This window comes from Pholcus phalangioides, unplaced genomic scaffold (assembly GCF_987345545.1).
Source record: "Pholcus phalangioides strain wild (caught in Gottingen) unplaced genomic scaffold, Ppha-v1.0 ptg000024l_1, whole genome shotgun sequence".
Taxonomy (NCBI): Eukaryota; Metazoa; Arthropoda; class Arachnida; order Araneae; family Pholcidae; genus Pholcus; species Pholcus phalangioides.
In genome coordinates, this window is record NW_028301616.1 from 4094964 (window position 1) to 4115670 (window position 20707).

At 37.1% G+C, this 20707-nt stretch overlaps 1 protein-coding gene across 1 annotated transcript in view; it reads right to left on the reverse strand.

The window, feature by feature from the left end:
- Window positions 1-16460: 16460 nt before the first annotated feature.
- The window catches only part of LOC149068590 (uncharacterized), a 41561-nt gene continuing 37314 nt past the window's right edge, over window positions 16461-20707 (reverse strand). The window contains exons 21-22 of the mRNA XM_089250456.1: window positions 18686-18860; window positions 16461-16709 (exon numbers count right to left, since the gene is read on the reverse strand). Of these exons, the coding sequence (XP_089106582.1) occupies window positions 16585-16709; window positions 18686-18860 (300 nt within the window). The 3' untranslated portion in view covers window positions 16461-16584. The remainder of the gene's footprint in view (window positions 16710-18685; window positions 18861-20707) is intronic.

A 20707-nucleotide genomic window follows, 5' to 3' on the forward strand; every position in this document is an offset into this window, starting at 1 on the left:
CATTCCGCAGACGAAAAAACAGATATCCTGCCGGACGATACTGTTGGCCGACCACCAGCACATATCAAAAGCTTTTGTAACTGTGTTTAAAAATTTTAAATAAAGGAAATATCTATCTTTTGAGTGACTACCTAGGGCAAGTACATTTCCCAGTCAGGGAAATGGCTCTTGTACATTCTTCCTTACCTTCGTTTTATTTCTGCACAAAAATGTTGCCAGTCATACAAAAATATACCAAATTATAACTACTGTCCTGTTTTCATTTGATCCACCCTTATAATGCTCAATCTCTATGCATTCTGTCCAAACAATGTTAAAATGGGCATTAAAGTATATTTAAAAACAAAAAAAGTGAAAATTTACAAGTTAGCATTTTGACTTTTTTTTAGCTGAGTGAAAATGGTTTTTAACTAAATTTGTATGACAAAATTGTCGGAATTTTAAATTTTTGGTTAGACTAACAACTTGGTCGAGCAAAGCCAAGTCCGACTGTTTATAGAATTTTCCCGAACCATCTACATTTTCTCATATTTTAATCATGGTTTCTTTTTCTTTCAACTTCGAATTATCAAAAAGTTAAAATCAAACAAGCAATTGTAACATTAGATATAAAGCTTAAGGGCAGCTCATGAAAGTCTGAATTATCCTTGAAAATTTAGATTAACCATGTTCTACTGTACCAAATATTATTGCTGGAGAAATATTGCTAAATTATTTTACTCACTTTATTGTAAAAAAAAATTTGTCAAAGGGGATTGAACATCTTTATTGAATCTTCTTTGTTTTTTATGCTAGCAATTTATTGTAATATTTTCATGCATGTAATATTTTGTCCTCCCTTCTTGTTATTAATATAATGATATATTTCTCTTTTCTCTTCTTTGTTTCTGCTACTGATGAAGGAACTTCATATAGTTCTGAAACGCGTATAGCCGTGTTCGTTTTGGAATTTTGGGTAAACCCAAACGTCGATTATTTAATTGTATTATCAAATCCAAAAGGTAATCCATTTCTATTTCTAATGATATATTTGTCTGTTTGTACATACAAGTTTTGCCCATTTGCACTTGCAGAATTTGTCTCATAACTATGGTGTAGCATGCTGTCGGATAAGTGGTATATTTATTGGGGGAAAAGTGGGATTTTTTGGATCTTTCTTCAGGTGTAAATGGGTTTTGGGATTAGATCCAAATATATATTTTTTGTGGTTTCCATTACCCATACTTCGGTTTTTATTTGTGGACAGAATGTTCTAGTGATACCGGTGGTTAACAAAAAAAAATCATTTTCAAGACTTTGTGAATGAGGTTGTTATTGATTAGCGGGTGTGTGAAATATAGTTATATGACTTGACACATGTGTTTTGTCTCTTGAGCTTTTTTTAATATTTTTCATTTTTCATAGTGTAACCAGACTGGGATATTTTAGACCTTTGCTCAAGAAAGGAATTTAAAAGAAACGTATATGAATTGTATAAAATCTTTACGAAAAAGTCCCAAACTTTTTTTTGTGGTATTGTTTGTGCATGATACAGTCATACCTCAGCTAGCAAAGATAGTTCATTACAGAATCACTTTCATTAATCAATACTAACTCTAATGATGATTAGCACAAAAATTCTGCTCTGTGTTATGTTAGCGTGTGCATTCATATCACATAGCTGCCAAGTCTTCCTTTTTTTCAGGGAGGCTTCCAAATTTCTATGTAATCTTCCAGACTCTTGAAAAATTCTTATATCCCTTGAATTTTAACCCCAGAATGCAACAAAAAATCTATACTTTTTGGGAGGGAGAGAATTATTCTTAATGAATTTTCTGGGAAAGAGCATAACATGCTAGACCTCTGTACTACAGAAGGAACAAACCTCTTTTCTTAGAGCTTATATGTTGCTGAATGAGACAAGACTCAGAATAGCGAAGAGTGACATCATCTTCAGATCATATCTAGGAGGTATTGTCTTTCAACAGTCGAATCAGCGAGATGGCCTGTGTCCCCTTTCTGGTTATATTTCGCATTTGTTCTTTCTGTCCCTCTTTTGGAAACGATGGTGATTTTTTTTTTTTTTTTTTAAATTATGATTTAGGCCAAGGTAGTTTAATAGGCCATTTGGTGATAATTGGCAACTTTTGCAATAATTCACAATGATCATGAAAAATTATTTCATTAACTAAAAATCCTTACTTTGTTTTTAAAAAAAATCCCTCTTTATAATTGGTGAAAGGAATTTGGATCTGTGTAAAAATCTCCCTAATTACCGTTCTCTATTGTGTTGGTAGCAGTAGTATTGATTAAAACACTTGCTACCTGAAGCAGCCAAAATCATTAGCAGAGGTATCACTGTATATCAAACATAGTGTATATCAAACTCATGCTTGCAGGAGATATTTTATGTCATTAAGTGTCATCCATATTTAGTAGATGACTCAACAAAGATCACAAAAAAATGTGCGTGGGAACTTTTTCACAAAAGTTGTACAGTGGAACTTCAGTTAATGAGCTTAATTCGTTCAGCAAATGTGCTCGTTATTCAAATCGCTCATATAATGAATCAAACTTCCCCATAGGAAATAATGTAAACTTGAATAATTCATTCCACATATTCATTCACATAAAAATTATTCATAAAAGCACTTCATCAATAATACAATACACCGATAATTTATTTAATAATGCAATACACCATAAGTAAAACATACAGTGCAATAATTTTGCAATGATCAGCGAGAGGAGGACTATTTTTTAAGACTAATTGTAATCTGCTTTCGCACCAATCTTTTTCTTGTGTGAATTTGGGAAGGAACCAATGGAATGACGCTTGCTTTTGACTCCTTTTGAGGATTTCGCAGAAATGAGAAGTTGCATTGACATTGGACAAACTTCATTGCTCGCACACTGCTACATCTTTATTTCTGTGGTTATTTTCTACAAAATTTCACTCGGCTTTCTCTCATCTCATTCAAAGTGAGGGATTTCTCCTTTCTTCAGACAAGAACCTGTCCATAAACTCTTACACATGATGGAGTTACATCAGTTTGTGTGGTCAACTCCTGGCTATGTTCCTCCACTAGTTCTTGAATGTCGTCCTCATTCACCTCTAATCTTTATGTTCTTGGGTCTTTCCCAAGAACACAACTTCTTCGACACCCCAATGTTTATGAGCTAACCCCTCAAAGTCACGTTCAATAATGCAATCGCACACAATTTTCTTCAAGCAGAATTACGGGTTCTCTTGGTGATTTCATCCCAGGCTATATTGATGATCTTGATGCGGTGCACGGTATTGAAATGTTTTTCCAAACCTCGATGATAAGGTTTGTTTCCTCAATCATCTCGAAGCATCGCTGAAATTGTTCTTTATTTTTAAGCTTTTTGATGTTGGACATTATACATTAGTAATTGTGGATCGGAAATTTGAGACTGAAAGGGAGAATATTTCAGCCACCTCGTTCGACAATTTGCCTGTTGTGGCCTTTGTATTTGTATATTACACACACTTCCAGAGAAACCATCTGCTAGGTTTTTTTTGTTGTGATAAAGGGAAACTAAATGACAAAGTGCAAAACTTTTTGCTCGTAATATGAATCATTACTCATTAATCAAGTCAAAATTTATTCACAATTTTTGCTCATTATGCGAATTGCTTGTTAACCGAACTGCTCATTAACCAAAGTTCCACTGTATATCTAAGTTTCATCATATCTTGTTTTTTTGTGTGTTTATTTAATTGATATTAGAACTGCGACTCATTGCTAGTGATTGCGGTGATGTACTATATCTGGCCTAAATATTGCATTTACTACTTCTTTGATATCAGGTTTATTTTTATGATGTGTCATATGTGAAAACGTTTATTCGTTCTAAACAATGCCAGTACCTTTTATTTTTTGATGCGTCATCGAACATGAGTATTGTTGCTGCATAATCATGTAGTTCAATCGATTTGATATGGGTGCTTCAAAATTCATGGCTCATACATTAGGGGTGTGATAGAACAGAACTTAGACAAGTACAAATCACCATACAACCCATGTCCAGTACTCATGTGATTGAGCGCTAGAGCGCAGTACATGCTATGTCGTGAAACTGATGAGAAGCAAGACAGAATGAAAGGACAGATTAATTGGTGCATTTATTCCTCTCACAATACTCTCCACATCATAGTATGAAGAGCATTGACATCCTGGCATATTGCTCACACACTACATTCAGGGTGCTTACAGATCTGCCACACAATGTCATCAATTATAAGTGCCATCCTCACACTCCTTGCACACACAGTTTCCTGTATGCAACTCGCAAAGCAGCTCCTTTCGCAAAATTGTTGTCGCAATCCTTGAAAGGTTCTCTCTCTTGGCACACGTCATGTCAGAAAACATTCTTAGACAATTTTTGAGCTTCCATTGCATTGCTGTGTGTAGCCCCATACATGTAATGCATATGTCTGCCTTCTCCTGATTCGTGTACGTATCGATCTCATTGGTAATTCGCAGCACTGCTGTGAACAATATTTATTGCACTCGTTGGGCAGTGCTCTCTAGCGTTTTATCACTTGAGTTCCAGTGCATGAGTTTTATGGTGTTTGCTACTTGTCTAATTGTGTTTTATCACCCCCAACATATATGCCATGAGTTTTGAAACACCCTGTATATATATATATATATGTGTGTGCGTGTGTGTTTGCCTCGTATTGTAATCAGTATTTCAGGTTTTTTTTTCCTGTTATGGTGTTAGCATTTCCCGAATCTCTTTTAGTGGTTGATGGATTCTTGTTCATTCTGTGAAAGTTTTAGCTTATATTCTGTGATTGCAACGAATTTTTTTTTCTGTTACATATTTATTTGTTCCGCCGAATATACATGGGAAGGAACTTTTATTTTTAGTAAGAAAAATGGATGGATGACGCTCTTCGAAAAAGTATTGTTTTACCATTTACTGATTTTATATATTCTTATGCATGATAACATAAAAAATCGCTGTGTTTGTGAGATAAAGAGCATCCCAGAAGTAACGCAGGATTTAAATGTTGAAATTCATTTTTCCCTTCATTGGTGGGATTGAAGTAACTTAGCGATTTATTGGCCCTGCAAACACATCAGATAACTGCTCAGGCACCTATCCTAGAGAGAACCATCATTACAAGCAGGACCATAAGAAGGAAGCGAGTGGGTCGAGTGCACCTGGGGCTGGACCAGAGAGGACGCTGAATTCACCCTTTTACCCTCTCCTTCTGTGGATGTGCCAAAATGCATGCTTGACCCAGCTGACAAAGTATCTAGTTGCAGCCCTGATTACAGGTGCCATTGTAAGAACTGGTTTGTTGAACTTGACAAAAACAAATTGATATTAGTTCTATTGAAATACCGCAAATTGGTTTAATCACACCACTACGGTAGGAACTCTGTGCCAATTGCGCCACACTGCGCCAAAATTAACATCTTGCACCATCCTGCTCCAATAATGTATTTTTCTGTGCCAAATAGCCAAAATAGCAAATTTTGCTTCAGTATGCCCGGAATCTCGTAAAGGACGGCAAAACACTTTTGTTCCTGCTTGCCGCAAAATGATTCTTTCCGAGAACAGTGTAATTTAATTTTCAGTACTTAAACTATCGGTCCCTTATCAGACTTTCCATCGCGAAATCCAGATAATATCTGTGATCGTGAAGCAGAAGATGGTTTGCAATTGTCTTTCAGCTGAAAAGCGCAAATGTGAGTCAGTTTCCATTTTCAAAAAAAGAAAGTCACCACTGGAAGCAGGAGAAATTATTGTAGTTGATCATCATTGCATCAAATCCCGATGTTTTGTGAAAAAAAATTTCATTCCGGGAGTAAAAAGAGTATATCCGCCGAATTACAATTGCTAATTGAGAAACTTTGCTGAACAACGAGCGTTAAATTGCCAAATAACGAGTAAGATCACCAATCTTGCCAAATAATGAGTGTCAGATTGCCAATCTCACCAAACAATGAGTGCTGAATCGCCAACCATCGTGTTGATTCTTCCGCAATTCTCTCCCATTTTGCAACAATTTCTTTCTGAGTATAAAAAAATTGAAAACTTGATATAGAAAACTTATAATATCTATATAAAGACTAGAAAATTTTTATCCCATTTGAAGTGCTGCTGTTCCGAACAGCAAATAGTGCCCTCAGTAAGTAAAAATCATCTTAAATAGACTGGTGTGGAAAATTTTATGACGGCCACTCTTTCAAACAAGGTGTCAAAGGCCTGAAACACCAAAAACAAGCTGATAAAAATATGTTTGATTACAAAAGACAATGCAGTTGTTTTTGTTTTGAAAAGTGTTGTGAGTTAACAAAAATATTCTTGTTAGTTAATTTCGCCACTCCAATTTATAAATATCTGCTCCAAAATTGCTCAGAATCCTATATTTTGCTGCTCCAAAATGGACTTTGTCACTTCCCACCCCTGCCACTGGGTATAGTATAAACCAGTGTTTTCTAAAGTGGGAAATATTTCCCCCTGTGTATGGTGGGCAATGGAACAAACTGGGGGGAGGGGGTAGAAGCTATGTGCATAACATAGTATCCTATGAGTTCACTTGAGTTTGGGGGCAATGAGAGAAAACATTTCTGAAGAAGGGGGGTGATGGAACAAAAAGTTTGGGGAACTATGGTATAGACGCTGCGGTAATTCGGAGTGTAATGTCTACACAAGGCTTGAACATGTAACAATTGTTTGAAAGAATTGCAGTTTTTTTAGCTAATACTATGTGGTACATGTCTCATTGAATACCCGTGTCATTGTTTGGTTTTTATTGAGCGAATTGTGTCTTGTATAGGTGCAAGTGGTGTTGTCTTCCCGCACAAAATAACATAGCATACAACAGAAAAAGTGCAGCACTCATCAAATTCATTTTCAACAGAAAATGTTGGGTTCCACTTGTAGTTATCACTCTACATTTTTCATGCATCTACAAGCACAACTTTCCAAGATATGGTGGTTTTTCAGTTATCATTAGACAAAAAGTTTAAAAGTTTTTCCCACCACCTTATGTGTGCACTACACATTGCCATTGAAATCACATGCAATTTAAAGTCTGCGTTACTACTGTGATACTTTCTGTAAAACCTGAAATTCAAAATCCTGAGGACTTGTATGATGTGATTGATTCTTCTTAAATATCTATGAAATAATGAATGATAAATGCAAATTTAAAAAAAATTCAGTGCGCCAGTCTATTGGTTGTCGGTTTCAGATACTGTAATTACGTACACGAGTCCAATAAGATTGTCTAGAGCAGGTTTTCTTACCATTTTCAGGCTCAAGTGTGCACACCACCTGAATGTCAGCATATGGTTAGAGCACCAACTTTTTTACCATGCACGTCAGAGCTCCAAATCTCAGCTGCAGCATGGTGGTCTTTGTATAACGATTTATAATTAACTTAGGTCTCATTTAGTTCTTGTGAGTGCATAAAATGGCCATGGTATGGGAAAGGCGAGCGAACTTCGATGCATAGGGACTAGAAATTTCTGAGATGCTGTTGATTGATTTCTTGTAAAATGAGAAATTTCACTCGCAGATAGGTTATTAATTAGTTTTCCTAATTTTTTTCCAATCCAGGGATACCTCGGCAGGTTTCTATATGAAAACTGTTTAATTCATTCCAGGTGTTAATAAAAATTTGAAGATAAGGCTTTTTTTAAAACACCAAGGAGTGCTAAAAAGCTAGAATGAACAGCTTTACAACTGAATAAATGATAATTCATTGGAAGATAGGGTATTGAAGGTCTTTTTATTTTGCATTGTGTACACAAACTACACAACTCAGTTGAGTTCGTAAATTTTCCCAACCATTTGGGATTCATTTATGTGTCTAATACATGCAAATAGGGAAAATAATCTCTTAGAATGTCCAGATGGTTTAGTTTGATGCTAAGAACCTTTGACTGAAAGAACACATGCTCTGAAAACACAAGATGCTTCCCCAAGTGCTCACAAATGCTGAAGCCCTCCTGCACTGCAGTGATGAGTGACTATAATCAGACCCAAAGACCAAGACCTGTATTTTTAAGCCAAAACCTAAAACACTTGCACACCCAGACCAGTAGAGTGAAGGTTCATGCTCTAACCACATGGCTGTTGGCCAGTTTATTCCTCTAGATATCGCAGGATGTATATTTATAAGAAATGAGAAGCAGTGTATTAGTATCGGGGGTGCATAGCTAACACCTGGCACCTCAAATTACTGGGGAATTGTTGATCCTAGAAGCATACTTCCAGTTAGAAAACGTATCCAAGAAACGTGTGCACCTCAGATACGCCATTCATATTGCAAAGTCAATCAATTAGTCAAATTAATTTAATTTAATAGTCAATTAATTAGTCAATTTAAATCAAATTCATATTCAAAAACCCAATTAGAAAGTGGTTGCCTTGTCTCTTCTGAGGCCAACAAAAGAAATTCCATGTTTCCAAGTGCAATATTCTCCGAGATATTCGAAAATTGGAGAAAAGTTGGGGGAGAAAAAACAGCATAAATGACAACTTTTCTTTGATTTTTAAATTTGGATATGTATTAACACATATTGCACTTGGAAACATAGAATTTTTTTGTTGGCATCAGGAGAGGCATGGGCAACAACTTTCTAATTGGTTTTTTGAGGACAGGGTGCCCGTATAAAAAGTTAATTTTTTTATTTTAATAATTACGCAACCCCTTGCAATATAAATGGTGTATCTGACGTTCAAGTCCACATGTTCTATTTGGATATTTTTACTTATCGGAAGTATGCCTCTAGGATCAATGGTTCTGCATTAAGTAGCATTGCCAGGTGTTTGATATGCACCCTGTATAGTCCAGTTTATGAAAATTTTGTCTCAGACATTTCATCTGGCCTGCCCAAGTGAGTGACCATATTAGTGATCAAATGAGTGACTTTATTAACTTTTATCCGTATACCCCTAGACTCTGCTGTAAGTGATTGACCAAGTGTGTGACCACATGTCACTCTCACGACCATTCGCTTGACCAGTCACGTGGTCACTTGCTCATTAATGTGGTCACTAATATGGTCACTCACACAAACAGTCAATCGATTATTCATATCGTCATTCACTCAAGTGTACAATCACGCACCCACTTTTATGTTCACTATGCAGTTACTCACCCTATCACTCACTCACTCATTCACTTAGTCACTATACAGTCTCTCACCCTATCGCTCATTCATTCATTCAGTCAGTCACTATACAGTCAGGGCAGGCAAAAGGTACTGGGGTTGAAACTTGCCAGAGGCAAAATTAAATAATCCAATAAACCTCTGGTTGTCAGTGCTGTCTTAATACATGGACCTACCCAGGCATGATCCTCATGATAATAGGATCTGGTTAAGAGGTTAATCTGGTTTTCTTTTAAGAGTAAGTAAGAGTAAACTGCTGGGCAGGTGTTTTTCTAGACTTTGATGCTCTTAAAATGGCCCTGTTGCTTGTACTGCTAGGTTTCATGGAACCACCTAGCCCTATGTCTGAGTATTTCAGTGTACCATTGTTACAAGCATCCATTCTACCTTGATTTTCATGTTGATACATTTTCTTTTGGGCTTTTTCTACTGGCTTACTTTTCGCTACAGTGATTCACATTATGTTAAAAAGAAAATCTCAGCGTTATTATTGATCTGCCAGTTAGATACAAACGTAATATTGTTGTCTTCCCACCTATTTAAAATTTACGAATTTCTGTAAAAAGAAATCATTTTTTTTCAATAAATTTGTCAACATTTACTTGCGTGTTGTTAGTTTTTGTTATAGTTTTTGAAAAACCTCATTCGAAATAATCTGAATTCGACATTATTTGTATATGACCGTGTGTGTCTTCGACTTTAATATAGTGTCACTGTGACGTACAATGATGTGTGAGTTTGGTAAGGTTTGTGAAAATAAATCTTGTGAGTGGGTACGTAGGTCTCTCTCACATAGCTGTCTAAAGCCAACTCTGACCGTTTATGATTCTGGCCAAGTTAAAATTTTAATTTGCTGCTTTTTCAAGTGAACCAAAAACGAAACTGAATAAATGCAGCTGCCAAGTCTCCCAAATTTCTACTCTGAAAAAGTTCTCTTATCTTTCAAATTTTGACACTGGTTTTTTAAAAAATATTCTCAATACTAGAAGGACTGCCATTTCGTTGTACCTAGAAGGACAGATCGGTAAAAATGATGCCATTTCCATTAACCAACATGTTCCAAATTTTTGTAAATTCCTAATAGCATAACTAATAAAAAATATCAATATTCTGAACATTGTAATTACAGTTGTATTCCCACGTCACACATTTTACAATTTTTAATACCTATACTGCTACTACTAAACCGTACGTGTACCTCATTCATATTCCTCTGTGGAATTTCTAACGAATTGGTACGTGTTGAAACGTTTGTCCGTATTGTAAACCTAAACAAAGTTTGTTTCTGTGAAATGCTTGTTATGTGTAATGCTGCCATCTGCAATCAATTTTTCTAACTACTAGTGAAGTGCAATGAATGAATGAACGCCAGAACTTTGCCGCTGGACTTATCCCGTTGCCGAGATCTCTTCCAGCCCAGCTTCGGAAGAGAAGCTGGGCTGGCACTAGTGAAGTGCCATGATTGAATAAGTGTATTGTTGTAGGCCTGTTGCTGTCTGTGGCGAGGCTTTTAAAGTGGAAGATCAGCTCACATTTGTGCCTCGAAGTTGGTAACCACGGAATATCTACTTCAGCCGACCACCACTGGTGTTCGAACTTGGGTCTTCAAGATGCAAGTCCGTCAATACCTATACTATATTACAAATTATTTTTCTACCCCATTGAAAATGTACCGCTTGCTATTTTATTGTACAAGTGGGATCTGACATCTCGTCTTTTTCCTGATGCCATGGCAATAATTGTTGTTATTAGCAAAAGTCTGATTTCTGAAATTATGTTCTCTAAACTTTCTACCTAATTCCAACAAGAAAAGAAAATTCCGGTTTTATAAATGTTTCTTCTGCAAATCGACCAAGCATTTATTGATTCTAAGTAGAATATTGTAGAAAATGCAGACCGAATGCTCTCAAGCTATCTGATCAACATGATAAGTGCTTCGTTTCATTGTAAAACTGAATGGTCTCGGGAAATTTTTCCTCACTTTGGAATATATATTTCAGCACCTCAATGCATTTAACTTACCGCAGGCATCTTCAATCCATTGCTCAAGAGCACTATGGTGCTGCTTCCTGAAGCATCCAGAGTGCTCGATGCTTATGTCTGATTTGGTGCTTGTGAGCACTTGATATATGTTCAAAATTAAACAATGTTCACACTTTACAATTACGCAAACAATTAATTCAACGCTCTTTGAATTTAATTCCGGGATAGAAATAATCCTTATTCGATGCACTCGTACGGTCAAACTGGCTGTAAGAGTGGCCTGGTGATGGGTAAACGCAGCGTGCACGACTGAGAAGGTTGAAGATCTCTGACTTAGCGGAAGAATATTTCCTTTCTCAATTGCATATTACTGCACACTTTCCAAGGTAATCTCAGTTTTTTCAGAAATTACCATATTTTTCTCCGTATAATCCATGGATTATCTGTTAAAAAAAGTGGTTGAATATTAAAAAATGTGGATTATCCACCGCGGCGGACAATCTGCAGAAAATGATGTTATCATCCTGCTGAGTCTGAATTTGAAGGTTTTCGATTTAACTGTAAATTATGTTTTGTGTGTAAATAATGCTATTATTACGTAAATAAATTTCCTTAGTGTACCAATGGATTGATTATTGAAGCATAAGGTAAGTTTTTTTTATTATGTTTTAAAGCCTGTAGATAATACGCCGCAGATTTTACATGGTTTTTTTCTTTCTTTAAATTTTGCATGCGGATTATGCACCACCATGGATTATACGCAGGAAAAGACGATATTGGTGAAGCAAAAAAGTAGTATTTTTAGGTAAACTAATATTTTCATTTCATCATTGGTCAGTCAGTGAGGATGGTTTCAATTAGGCGAATCGAGAACATCTGTATTACACCGAAGAAATTTGATGCCATGTTTCAACAAAATTATTTGCCATGCACGACAAGAAAGAATGTATAATGTTACCAGTCAAGCGAGCCAATCCCCTTGCCTACAATGATAAAATCTTCAATCATTGCATCTCACTCATAGTTGGAAAATTTGATTGCAGATGGCGGCACTACACATGACCAGCATTACACAGAAACAAACTTCATGATGGGTTCTCGACATGGACACACACGTTCCAACATGTACCAATATGTTAGAAGTTCCGCAGAGGGATGTGGACGTGTTGCATGTGTGGTTTAGTAGTAGTCAAATTGACGATCATGGTCCTTCTAGGTATAACTAAAAATATTTCAGTCAGTTTCTTTTTTTTTTTCAAACCGATGATAGTTTCAGAGTGTGCTGTAGTTTTTCAATAATTATAGGAAAGCTGATGTCATCATTGTTCGTCAGATTCTTTATCTTTTTTTTCATAATATGTGTTTTATTGTCATGTGTATAATGTGTACATAGATAATAAAGCACCCAACATCGCCCAATCCCTTAACTGAAAAATGGTTGACGTTGCCAATTGTCGATAGAGCTTAGATGGTGAGCGGCCTAAACGGTCAAAACGACCGTCATTGTCCTTCTAGTGTTAAAAAATTATTTCCCGGAAGTCTGTTGAATGCAGGGACAGATCTTGAATCCTGCGAACTGTGTGGCAGCAGCAGATTATTCACTTACGCTTGAAAAATGTCCAGAAACGACCCTGGTTGAATGTCCCTCCCAGCAAAATGTAACACATAGATTGTCACCATTGCATTAAATCCATAGGTGGATAGACTTGAAGGGTCTGAAGGAAAGGCATGATTATGCTAATGCATATATACACAAGGCCATAGGGTGCATTTCTCAGGGTCCTGGGCACAGACTTCTTTTTGAGGGCCTTTCTGAAAGGCTTATGCTCGGAAAAAGGAGGGTTTGGGGCATTTTCCTGGTTGCCGCAGCCTATTTACAGGCCTGCATATACATGGTGATCCAGAACTATTAACAAACTTCTAGGGATGATTGTGCATATTTAGACACACAACTTTTGCAATAGAGTTTTGAATCGGAGCACGATTATTTAGTCGGAAACAACGTTGGCAACAGGAGAATGACCAAGCGAACATCAACATATTCCGGGTTGTGGATTGGCCATGGTGGACCTGTGGCATTGCCTGCACACTCCCCGGAGCTGAATTCAATAGACTACTTCTTATGGGACCACGACCACCTATGACACCAGTAGACCCAGGGAAAAAAACTTGTTGCAGAATTCTTTTTTGCTGCTGACAAGATTAACTCGACATCAGGCCATTCCGTCAGTTGTGTGACAGTACCCTCAAATGGCACTTTTTGGTAGCTAAACTGCGAGTGCTCTCATAGTCTGTTACATTGTTTTTTTTCCCTGTTGTCCGCAACCTGTGGCTGTTTCTGTAGTTGGTTTTCTGATCGAATGAATGTGTTTTGACCCAAAGTTTGATTGCACAAATTATTTTTCTTGGCATATGTGATCACCCATAGAAGTTTGTCTATGGAGTTCCAGACCACCCCTATAAATCGAATCATCCATACGCATCTTTGATGTCTAGGGCAGTGCCGTCTCAATGCATGGGCCTACCTCATGGTATGGCCTCAAGAGAAGAGGAGGGGGTGCAAATATAATAGCCGGTTGAAATTTTCTAGAATTTACCAGGTAGGGCCTTGAAAAAACCACTTGGTCTGGAGGCCCCATTAAAATAGGCATAAGAATTTATCAGAAAATCTTTAGGTTAACTCCAAATAATTTTGAGGCTCGGTTAAGACAGCCCTGCCTAACTCAAGCGTGTAGGCAGGGCTGTCTTAAGAGTATGATGGGCCAATTGATTTTTTTTGAGGCCCCGGGCCATGCCGTAAGACGGCACTGCGTGTAGGCCTTTCGAGCCTATAAAAATCTTTCTTGTACGAAGAAGAAAGCATAGTATGAGGACGCAATCTCCCCCCCCCCCCTATAAGGTTCAAGATGTTTGGTAAAATCACCTTTCAATATATGCTGTTTGGATTTGAGGTCTAAATTATATGGGGGGGGGGGGGCTGCACCAATTTTTTTTTTACATTTACCGTCCACAGGCGAAAACTTGTATCCAGCCCATGAACCCGCAGACTTCCCCCCGCCCATTTACTACTATCTTCCATAATAATATATATAAATATTTTGGCACCCTCCCAATAATTCTGAGCTCTCCCAATTTATCTTATATTTTGACGCTTCCAAACTTTTGAGACAGTTTATGCCATCTATCAACAGATTGATGAAACATCATCGGAAAAAATGAAACCGATTATAGAACATGTGGTGCCATCTAATAATTATTAAAAAAGAAAATGAAACCATCGAGCTTATACACTATCTACCAATAAGTATTTGGAAACCTGTGATAGAAAAGAAAAACTAACTTTATTCAAAATCAATAGTTGGTAGAGCCTCCACGAGAGGCAATTACAGCGCGAACCCTCCGGGGCATACTTTCCACAAGTCCTTGTGTGACGGCTAGTGGTATTTTCTTCCACTCGGCTTGGAGAAGACATGTCAGTTCCTTCACCGATTTTGGACGGGTAGGGCACCTCTTAATTCGGCGATCCAACTCGTCCCAGAGGTTCTCGATAGGGTCTGGGCTGTGGGCAGTCCATTCAATGAACCCCATTGGCACCATACCAAGCCTTGGTTAACCTCGTAGTATGACAGCTGGCATTGTCGTCCTGGAAGTAATAGGGGTCCACCCCGTAAAACTGCCACAACGTAGGAAGCCCATTGTCATCCAAAATAGTGCAGTAGGCATCGGCGTTGAGCTTACCATGAATGGGGACCAAGGGTCCCAGTCCATACCAGGAGAAACACCCCCAGACCATAATTCCACCTCCGCCGAACTTGACTGTTGGCACAATGCATTCTGGCAGGCGACGTTCTCCAGGCAGACGCCAGACCCAGACCCTGCCATCCGAACGGTAGAGGGTGAACCTTGATTCGTCGCTCCAAAGAACCCGTTTCCACTGATCTACGGTCCAATTTCGATGTGCTTTGCACCACATTAACCGAGCAACGCGGTTGGACTTTGTGATCAAAGGCTTATGGGCAGCAGCACGACCATGAAAACCAATCAGATGTGCTTCCTTACGGATGGTATTCATTGAAACAATACTCCCGGATGCCTGTTGAAACTCCTCGTGGATGAGGGCCATCGGTTGGGTGCGGTTCTTCCGAATTTCTCTGGACAGCACCCGTCGGTCTCTGTATTATAAGCTCGATGAATAAAACCCTTTATTCTCAATGTTTATTGACAAATGAAACTCCAGACGGCCGTGACTAGTGGTAAAAAATATCGGATAAAATTGATTTGCTGCTATCTGTGGTTCAAAAATTATACTATTCAAAAGTTTTTTCTCATTTGCGATCTAAATAACAGATGACAGCACAAGTCCCATTTTCTTCACTTATTCATTAATATGAAGTGTTCTGAAATTTCTTGATAGATGGCAGCAAAGAGTTGCAGTATTTAAAGGCCACTCAGTGTTAAAGGGAGACTCCAAACTGTGCCACTATTCAGCTGACCATATTTACCCGGGAAGCATACGGGAGTTTTGGATAATGGAAAACGATGAAGATAAACAAAACCGCTAATTACGGCAGAAATCTTTGAAAAAATTGAAGTTCAGTTTTGAATAAGTGTGTCCTGTGTACGTCAGCCAACTCAATTCAACATTTAATAGGTCGTAATTTGACAGATTGGCGATTTCCAGTTGGCGTGACTTTAATTTCAGTGGTAGTAATAATAAATTTGATCTACAGTGGGGCGGTAATTGGCATATATGGAGCGATTTGTGTTGGCTAGCATATGTCACGTTTTTCCAAAGTAGGGAAAATTCCTACGTTTTGATTAAAATGAATGAGAAATCCCTTTCACATTTGGCTGCGCACGGCAGTGCTGTCATAACACATGGCGGGGATGGCTCACAAAAATAAGATCCGATTGGAATTTTCGAACTGCTTGCTCATTAGTATGCAAGCATTTTGAGTAAGGTAGGCGGCTTTAGAAAAATCACAGCCCGGGAGCCCACGATGCTCTTGATGGCCCCTGCACTTAAGACAGCCCTAGTGTAGTTTTTGTAAATAATTCCAATCCCTGAGGCATAAGTGCTCAACCTATGGCCACGGGCCATATGTAGCTTGCGATCTCCAACCTAATTTTCTGGAAATGAACTATCTAAGTGACAGATAAACATATCAATTAAAATGCAGCTTGCCCTCTTCTAAAAGTTTAACATCCTTACTGCTGCTTCAGCAGCTACGAATTTCCTTCAACGTAAATTTATGGCCATCACTGTTATAAAAACCAAACATTCACACACTGATTGTATTTGTCTGTTGAGAGAGCAAGAGCACCATGGAATGGAAAACAACCAATAATACTCTTTAATCAAATTTACAAATTAATTTACACATCATCATCTACACACACTGATTTCATACTTTACAATTGAATAGAAAAAACAAATAAAGTATTTTGTCCATTGCTAAGCCACACCAAGCGGATCATCGAATATATCATCTTGACTCTTTTTGCTTGGCTTTGGTTTTTGGTCTTTCTTTGTCTCTCCTTTCTTCGACGATGACACCGTTAAGTTGCTGAAGATATCATCTGGAAGAAGAATTGGTTAAAAAAATCTGAAGGAAAAATTCATAAAAAATATCACGTAAAACAAATACTTGAAATTAAAAGTCAACATTTTTACAAGTGCTGTATAAAATTTCTGCAATCAATGCTCATTATAACTATATCACATTATAGCGACCATTTCATTACAACAATTGTAACAAGTCCCAAAAGTTTTCACGTATAATGACTACCAGATATATAACGCCTGTTTTCAATGGAATGATATGGAAGGCATTGAACATCGACTGCATTTTCTTCAGTCGTTAAATTGATTGATCAAAATTATACAACTGCAGATAACTATAATCATCTTTAAGCCCTGTTGTCTTGATAAGTGCCAGATCATCATAGCGACTGTAACATATATATATACATAGACCTCTCGGCGTAAAGGTCCAAACCAGAATAAATTATCAGTTAAATACCATTAACAGTTAATAAATTATTTAACTTTTGTTCTGTCTCCTGTCTGCAATCCACTGCAGTGATTGAAAATAAGCTATTGCGGAGGATAGTATAGTTGCCATTTGAAATAATGTTTTCAAATGTTTTAATAAAGTGAAAATATGTAAATGATTTTGATGATGTCTTCGACTATTGTTGTATACATGCTGCTTGCGACTGAAGATACAAATGCTACAAATGGCTTTTAGAGAAATGGCACACATTGTGGACGAAATGTATTCTGACTCCAATTGATGAAACGGTTGATAATATTTAAGTTCATTTAATTTTAGAAAACTATTTACATCGGTTAACAATATTAATTTCACATTATAAAAAGAAGAAACTACACACTTGCGCGAGAGCAACACACTGAGGAAGAAGTAGGTCACGCAAGGGAAAACAGTTCGCCTCTCCACCCACACATCAGGAGGTGCGCGTAAGGGGGAGAGAGATGACGCCACAGGCTTTTGGTTCTCGCATTTACCTCTGTTTCTGCAATGCATTTGGCCATTGACCAGGAAATTAATCCAATACGAGTCTTAACACTTAATAGTTTGTGCTGAAGCACATCCAGCAGTCTGAATATTTTTAGAAAAATTGATGGCAGATGACAGCATTACACAGAAACACACTTCACGTTAGGTTTGCAAAACATGCATGCACATTCCGGCATGTACCAATTCGTTCCATAGAGGAATGTGTAAGAGGTGCATGTACAGCTAAGTAGGTAGTCAGGACGTTTTCATTATGAACTAAAATAGTGTTTATAAGCTTGTTGTGTGCAGAAATGTGATTGTGGTCCAGTGATGATCTGGCGATTGTGGTCAAATGAAGATATGGTGATCGTGATCTAATGATGTTACACCTCTTGTGCTGTACAACAACCGCACCCTGCGACAATGTTTGCTGGATTCGTGTTTTTACTACCCAAAATCTGTGATTCTGAAACACTGTCTAGTGTTGACAGGCTTGTGAAGTAGAGATGTATGGTTCCGGAATTCAGAGAGATACTTTGAAATTATTAAACGAACTCTGTTGGATTGATTTTTGAGACTGGACTTAAACAGCAAAGTTTATTACGATTTTTAAAAGCTATATTAATTTCGAAATGAATGCTGGTATTTATCTGAGTGAATGAATTGTGCTGGAAAAATTGTTTTGTTTTCCATTTTGTCATCTGCAAACTTGGGATATCAAAACTTAGAATCCGGAAATTTGTACCGGGAATGGGTACAGACGAAAAAAGCAGTGTTTGCAACTAAAATTTTCTAGAAGCAATAACTGAATTGAAGTCTGATAGCAATGCAAAGCTTTTGGAATTTTGTATAATACTGTGTATTATCGAAGGTTTTTTTCATACATGTTAGAAAAGAAAATTAGAAATAAGTACCATACCTTTAAATTGATATGTTCAATTACCATTAAATTTCCAAATTACCCCACATAGACCCGAGTTAAGTTAAGGCTAAATTCTGTTGTGACCTCTTTGGATTGTATGAAAGCAGACTTACCATCATCATCGTCATCATCATCAAAAACTTGCGTTGGAAACATTTCATATTTCTCTTTCTGGACACCAGCGAATATGTCGTCACTGGCATCCCCTAAAACCTCGCTGGAATGCCTGGATAAATTATCTTTGGTGTCACTTGACCTGAATATATCATCATCATCATCATCTTGTTCCTGAAGAAATAACATAAGGTAAGTGAGGGTAATATAACAACGTGCTATGTTACAGTGACATTTGCTGAGGCCTCTCTGTATCAAATTCTGAAAAAATATGTATTACTCCATTCTTTTCCCTTGGCCATATTCTCAACAAGTAAAGGTGATATGGTGGCCAATGAAGTCCTGAACCTACATATCTCGACAAATTAACAGGCATATTTATAAAAACTTTAAAAAAGTTATTCAATTAAGCAAACTTTTAATACAAAGTTACCATATAGGCCTATAATCCTGTATAAGCTGACCTTCACTTTAGAACTACCAAAACCCAAATAAACTGAAAACCTGTGTATAAGCCGACCCCCAAAAATCTTTGTGTTCAGGAAAAAATTGTATGTTTTCTTCCACTAAAAGTTACAATGAAAAAAGTATTCAAATTTTCTAATCCATTCTTCGGATTCTCCAAACTCTACATCGAAAAATCCAAGTCATTATACAACGTGGCATCTTCATTTTTATCTTCAACTGTGCTGCTATAATTTTCAAAGAGGATGTCGTCTTCAGTTCTGTCCATTGTGTTGCTGATCACAACACTTTTTAAAGAATTCGATAATGATTTCAGTGGAAACAGAATTCCACGCCTCGTGAGCCCACTGGCAGACTAGGCCAATTGTCAGGTTTTTTAAGGCACCGTTTTTTGTTGCTTATCTTCAGAACTCATCCATTTAGTCCAAATTCTTTAAATGCTCTTTAAAAAGCTTGTTGATTTTCATATCTAAAGGTTACAAAATTGACTTTAGTCCATCGTGTATCAAACCCAACGATGTTTGAGTTATTTTGCATTGGTTATAACATCATTGGTTCTGTAGGGTTTGAACATAGCAAACAAAAATTACTCTTCTGATTAGTGATGCCATCTAAAGTGGTCCAATGACGTCGTACATCTTTGAGCTAGCCATGCGAAGGCCACATTTAGCTAGCTATATGATTTGGTAAAAAGTGGGGAGTCAATATTTTCAAAAACTGGCCCGTATATAAGTTCCCCCCTCCAAATGAAGGAAAAAAGTTTTCAATTGCAAAAAAAACTCAGCTTATACGACGTACACGAGTATATACAGTAAATACAAAAAAAACTTTATTCAGAAAATAAATTTGGTAATCGTTTACAAAATTAATTGGAAATTTTTTTAAAGAAATTAAGATGTACATTTTGGACAGATGAATGCCTTTATTTTCTTCTTAGCAAATAGAAATTGGGAGGAAAGGAGCCCTAGAGACCTGGCTATGTGAAATTTAGGGCAAACAATTTTTTTATTCATGCACAGTGAATATAGCACACCTAGCCATAAAACCAACACGTCAAATATTCTCAAGAAACCTACATGACACACAGTAATTTATGCAGATTGAAATGACAATGAATGCAGTTGAAAAAACATTAAAAACTGAGCATGTTATGATTAACAAACTAAAATTGTGGAACATTAAAACCTAAGAAGAAACACAAATGCATCATAGGAAAATAACATAATTTTCTGAATGACACTTCCAGCACAATATGCTAAACTAGCGCAAAACTATTCATAACCCAAGCAGAAAAACTTAGGTCATGTGTCCAGACAAATAGCTACACGGCATTAGAACATCAAATTTTAAATTGCGTTCGAAATAAAAAAAAGGACAGAAAATTGGCCATATTACCAACAGACACCTTATGAGTAAAGTTATATATATTTTGCGAAACAATATAATGGACTTAATGAAATGCTGATCTATATATAGTATTGCATTCAGAATTTTCACGATGATAAAAAAATTCTGACATTATGTCGCAGACCATTATTTCCCAAACAAGTTATGCG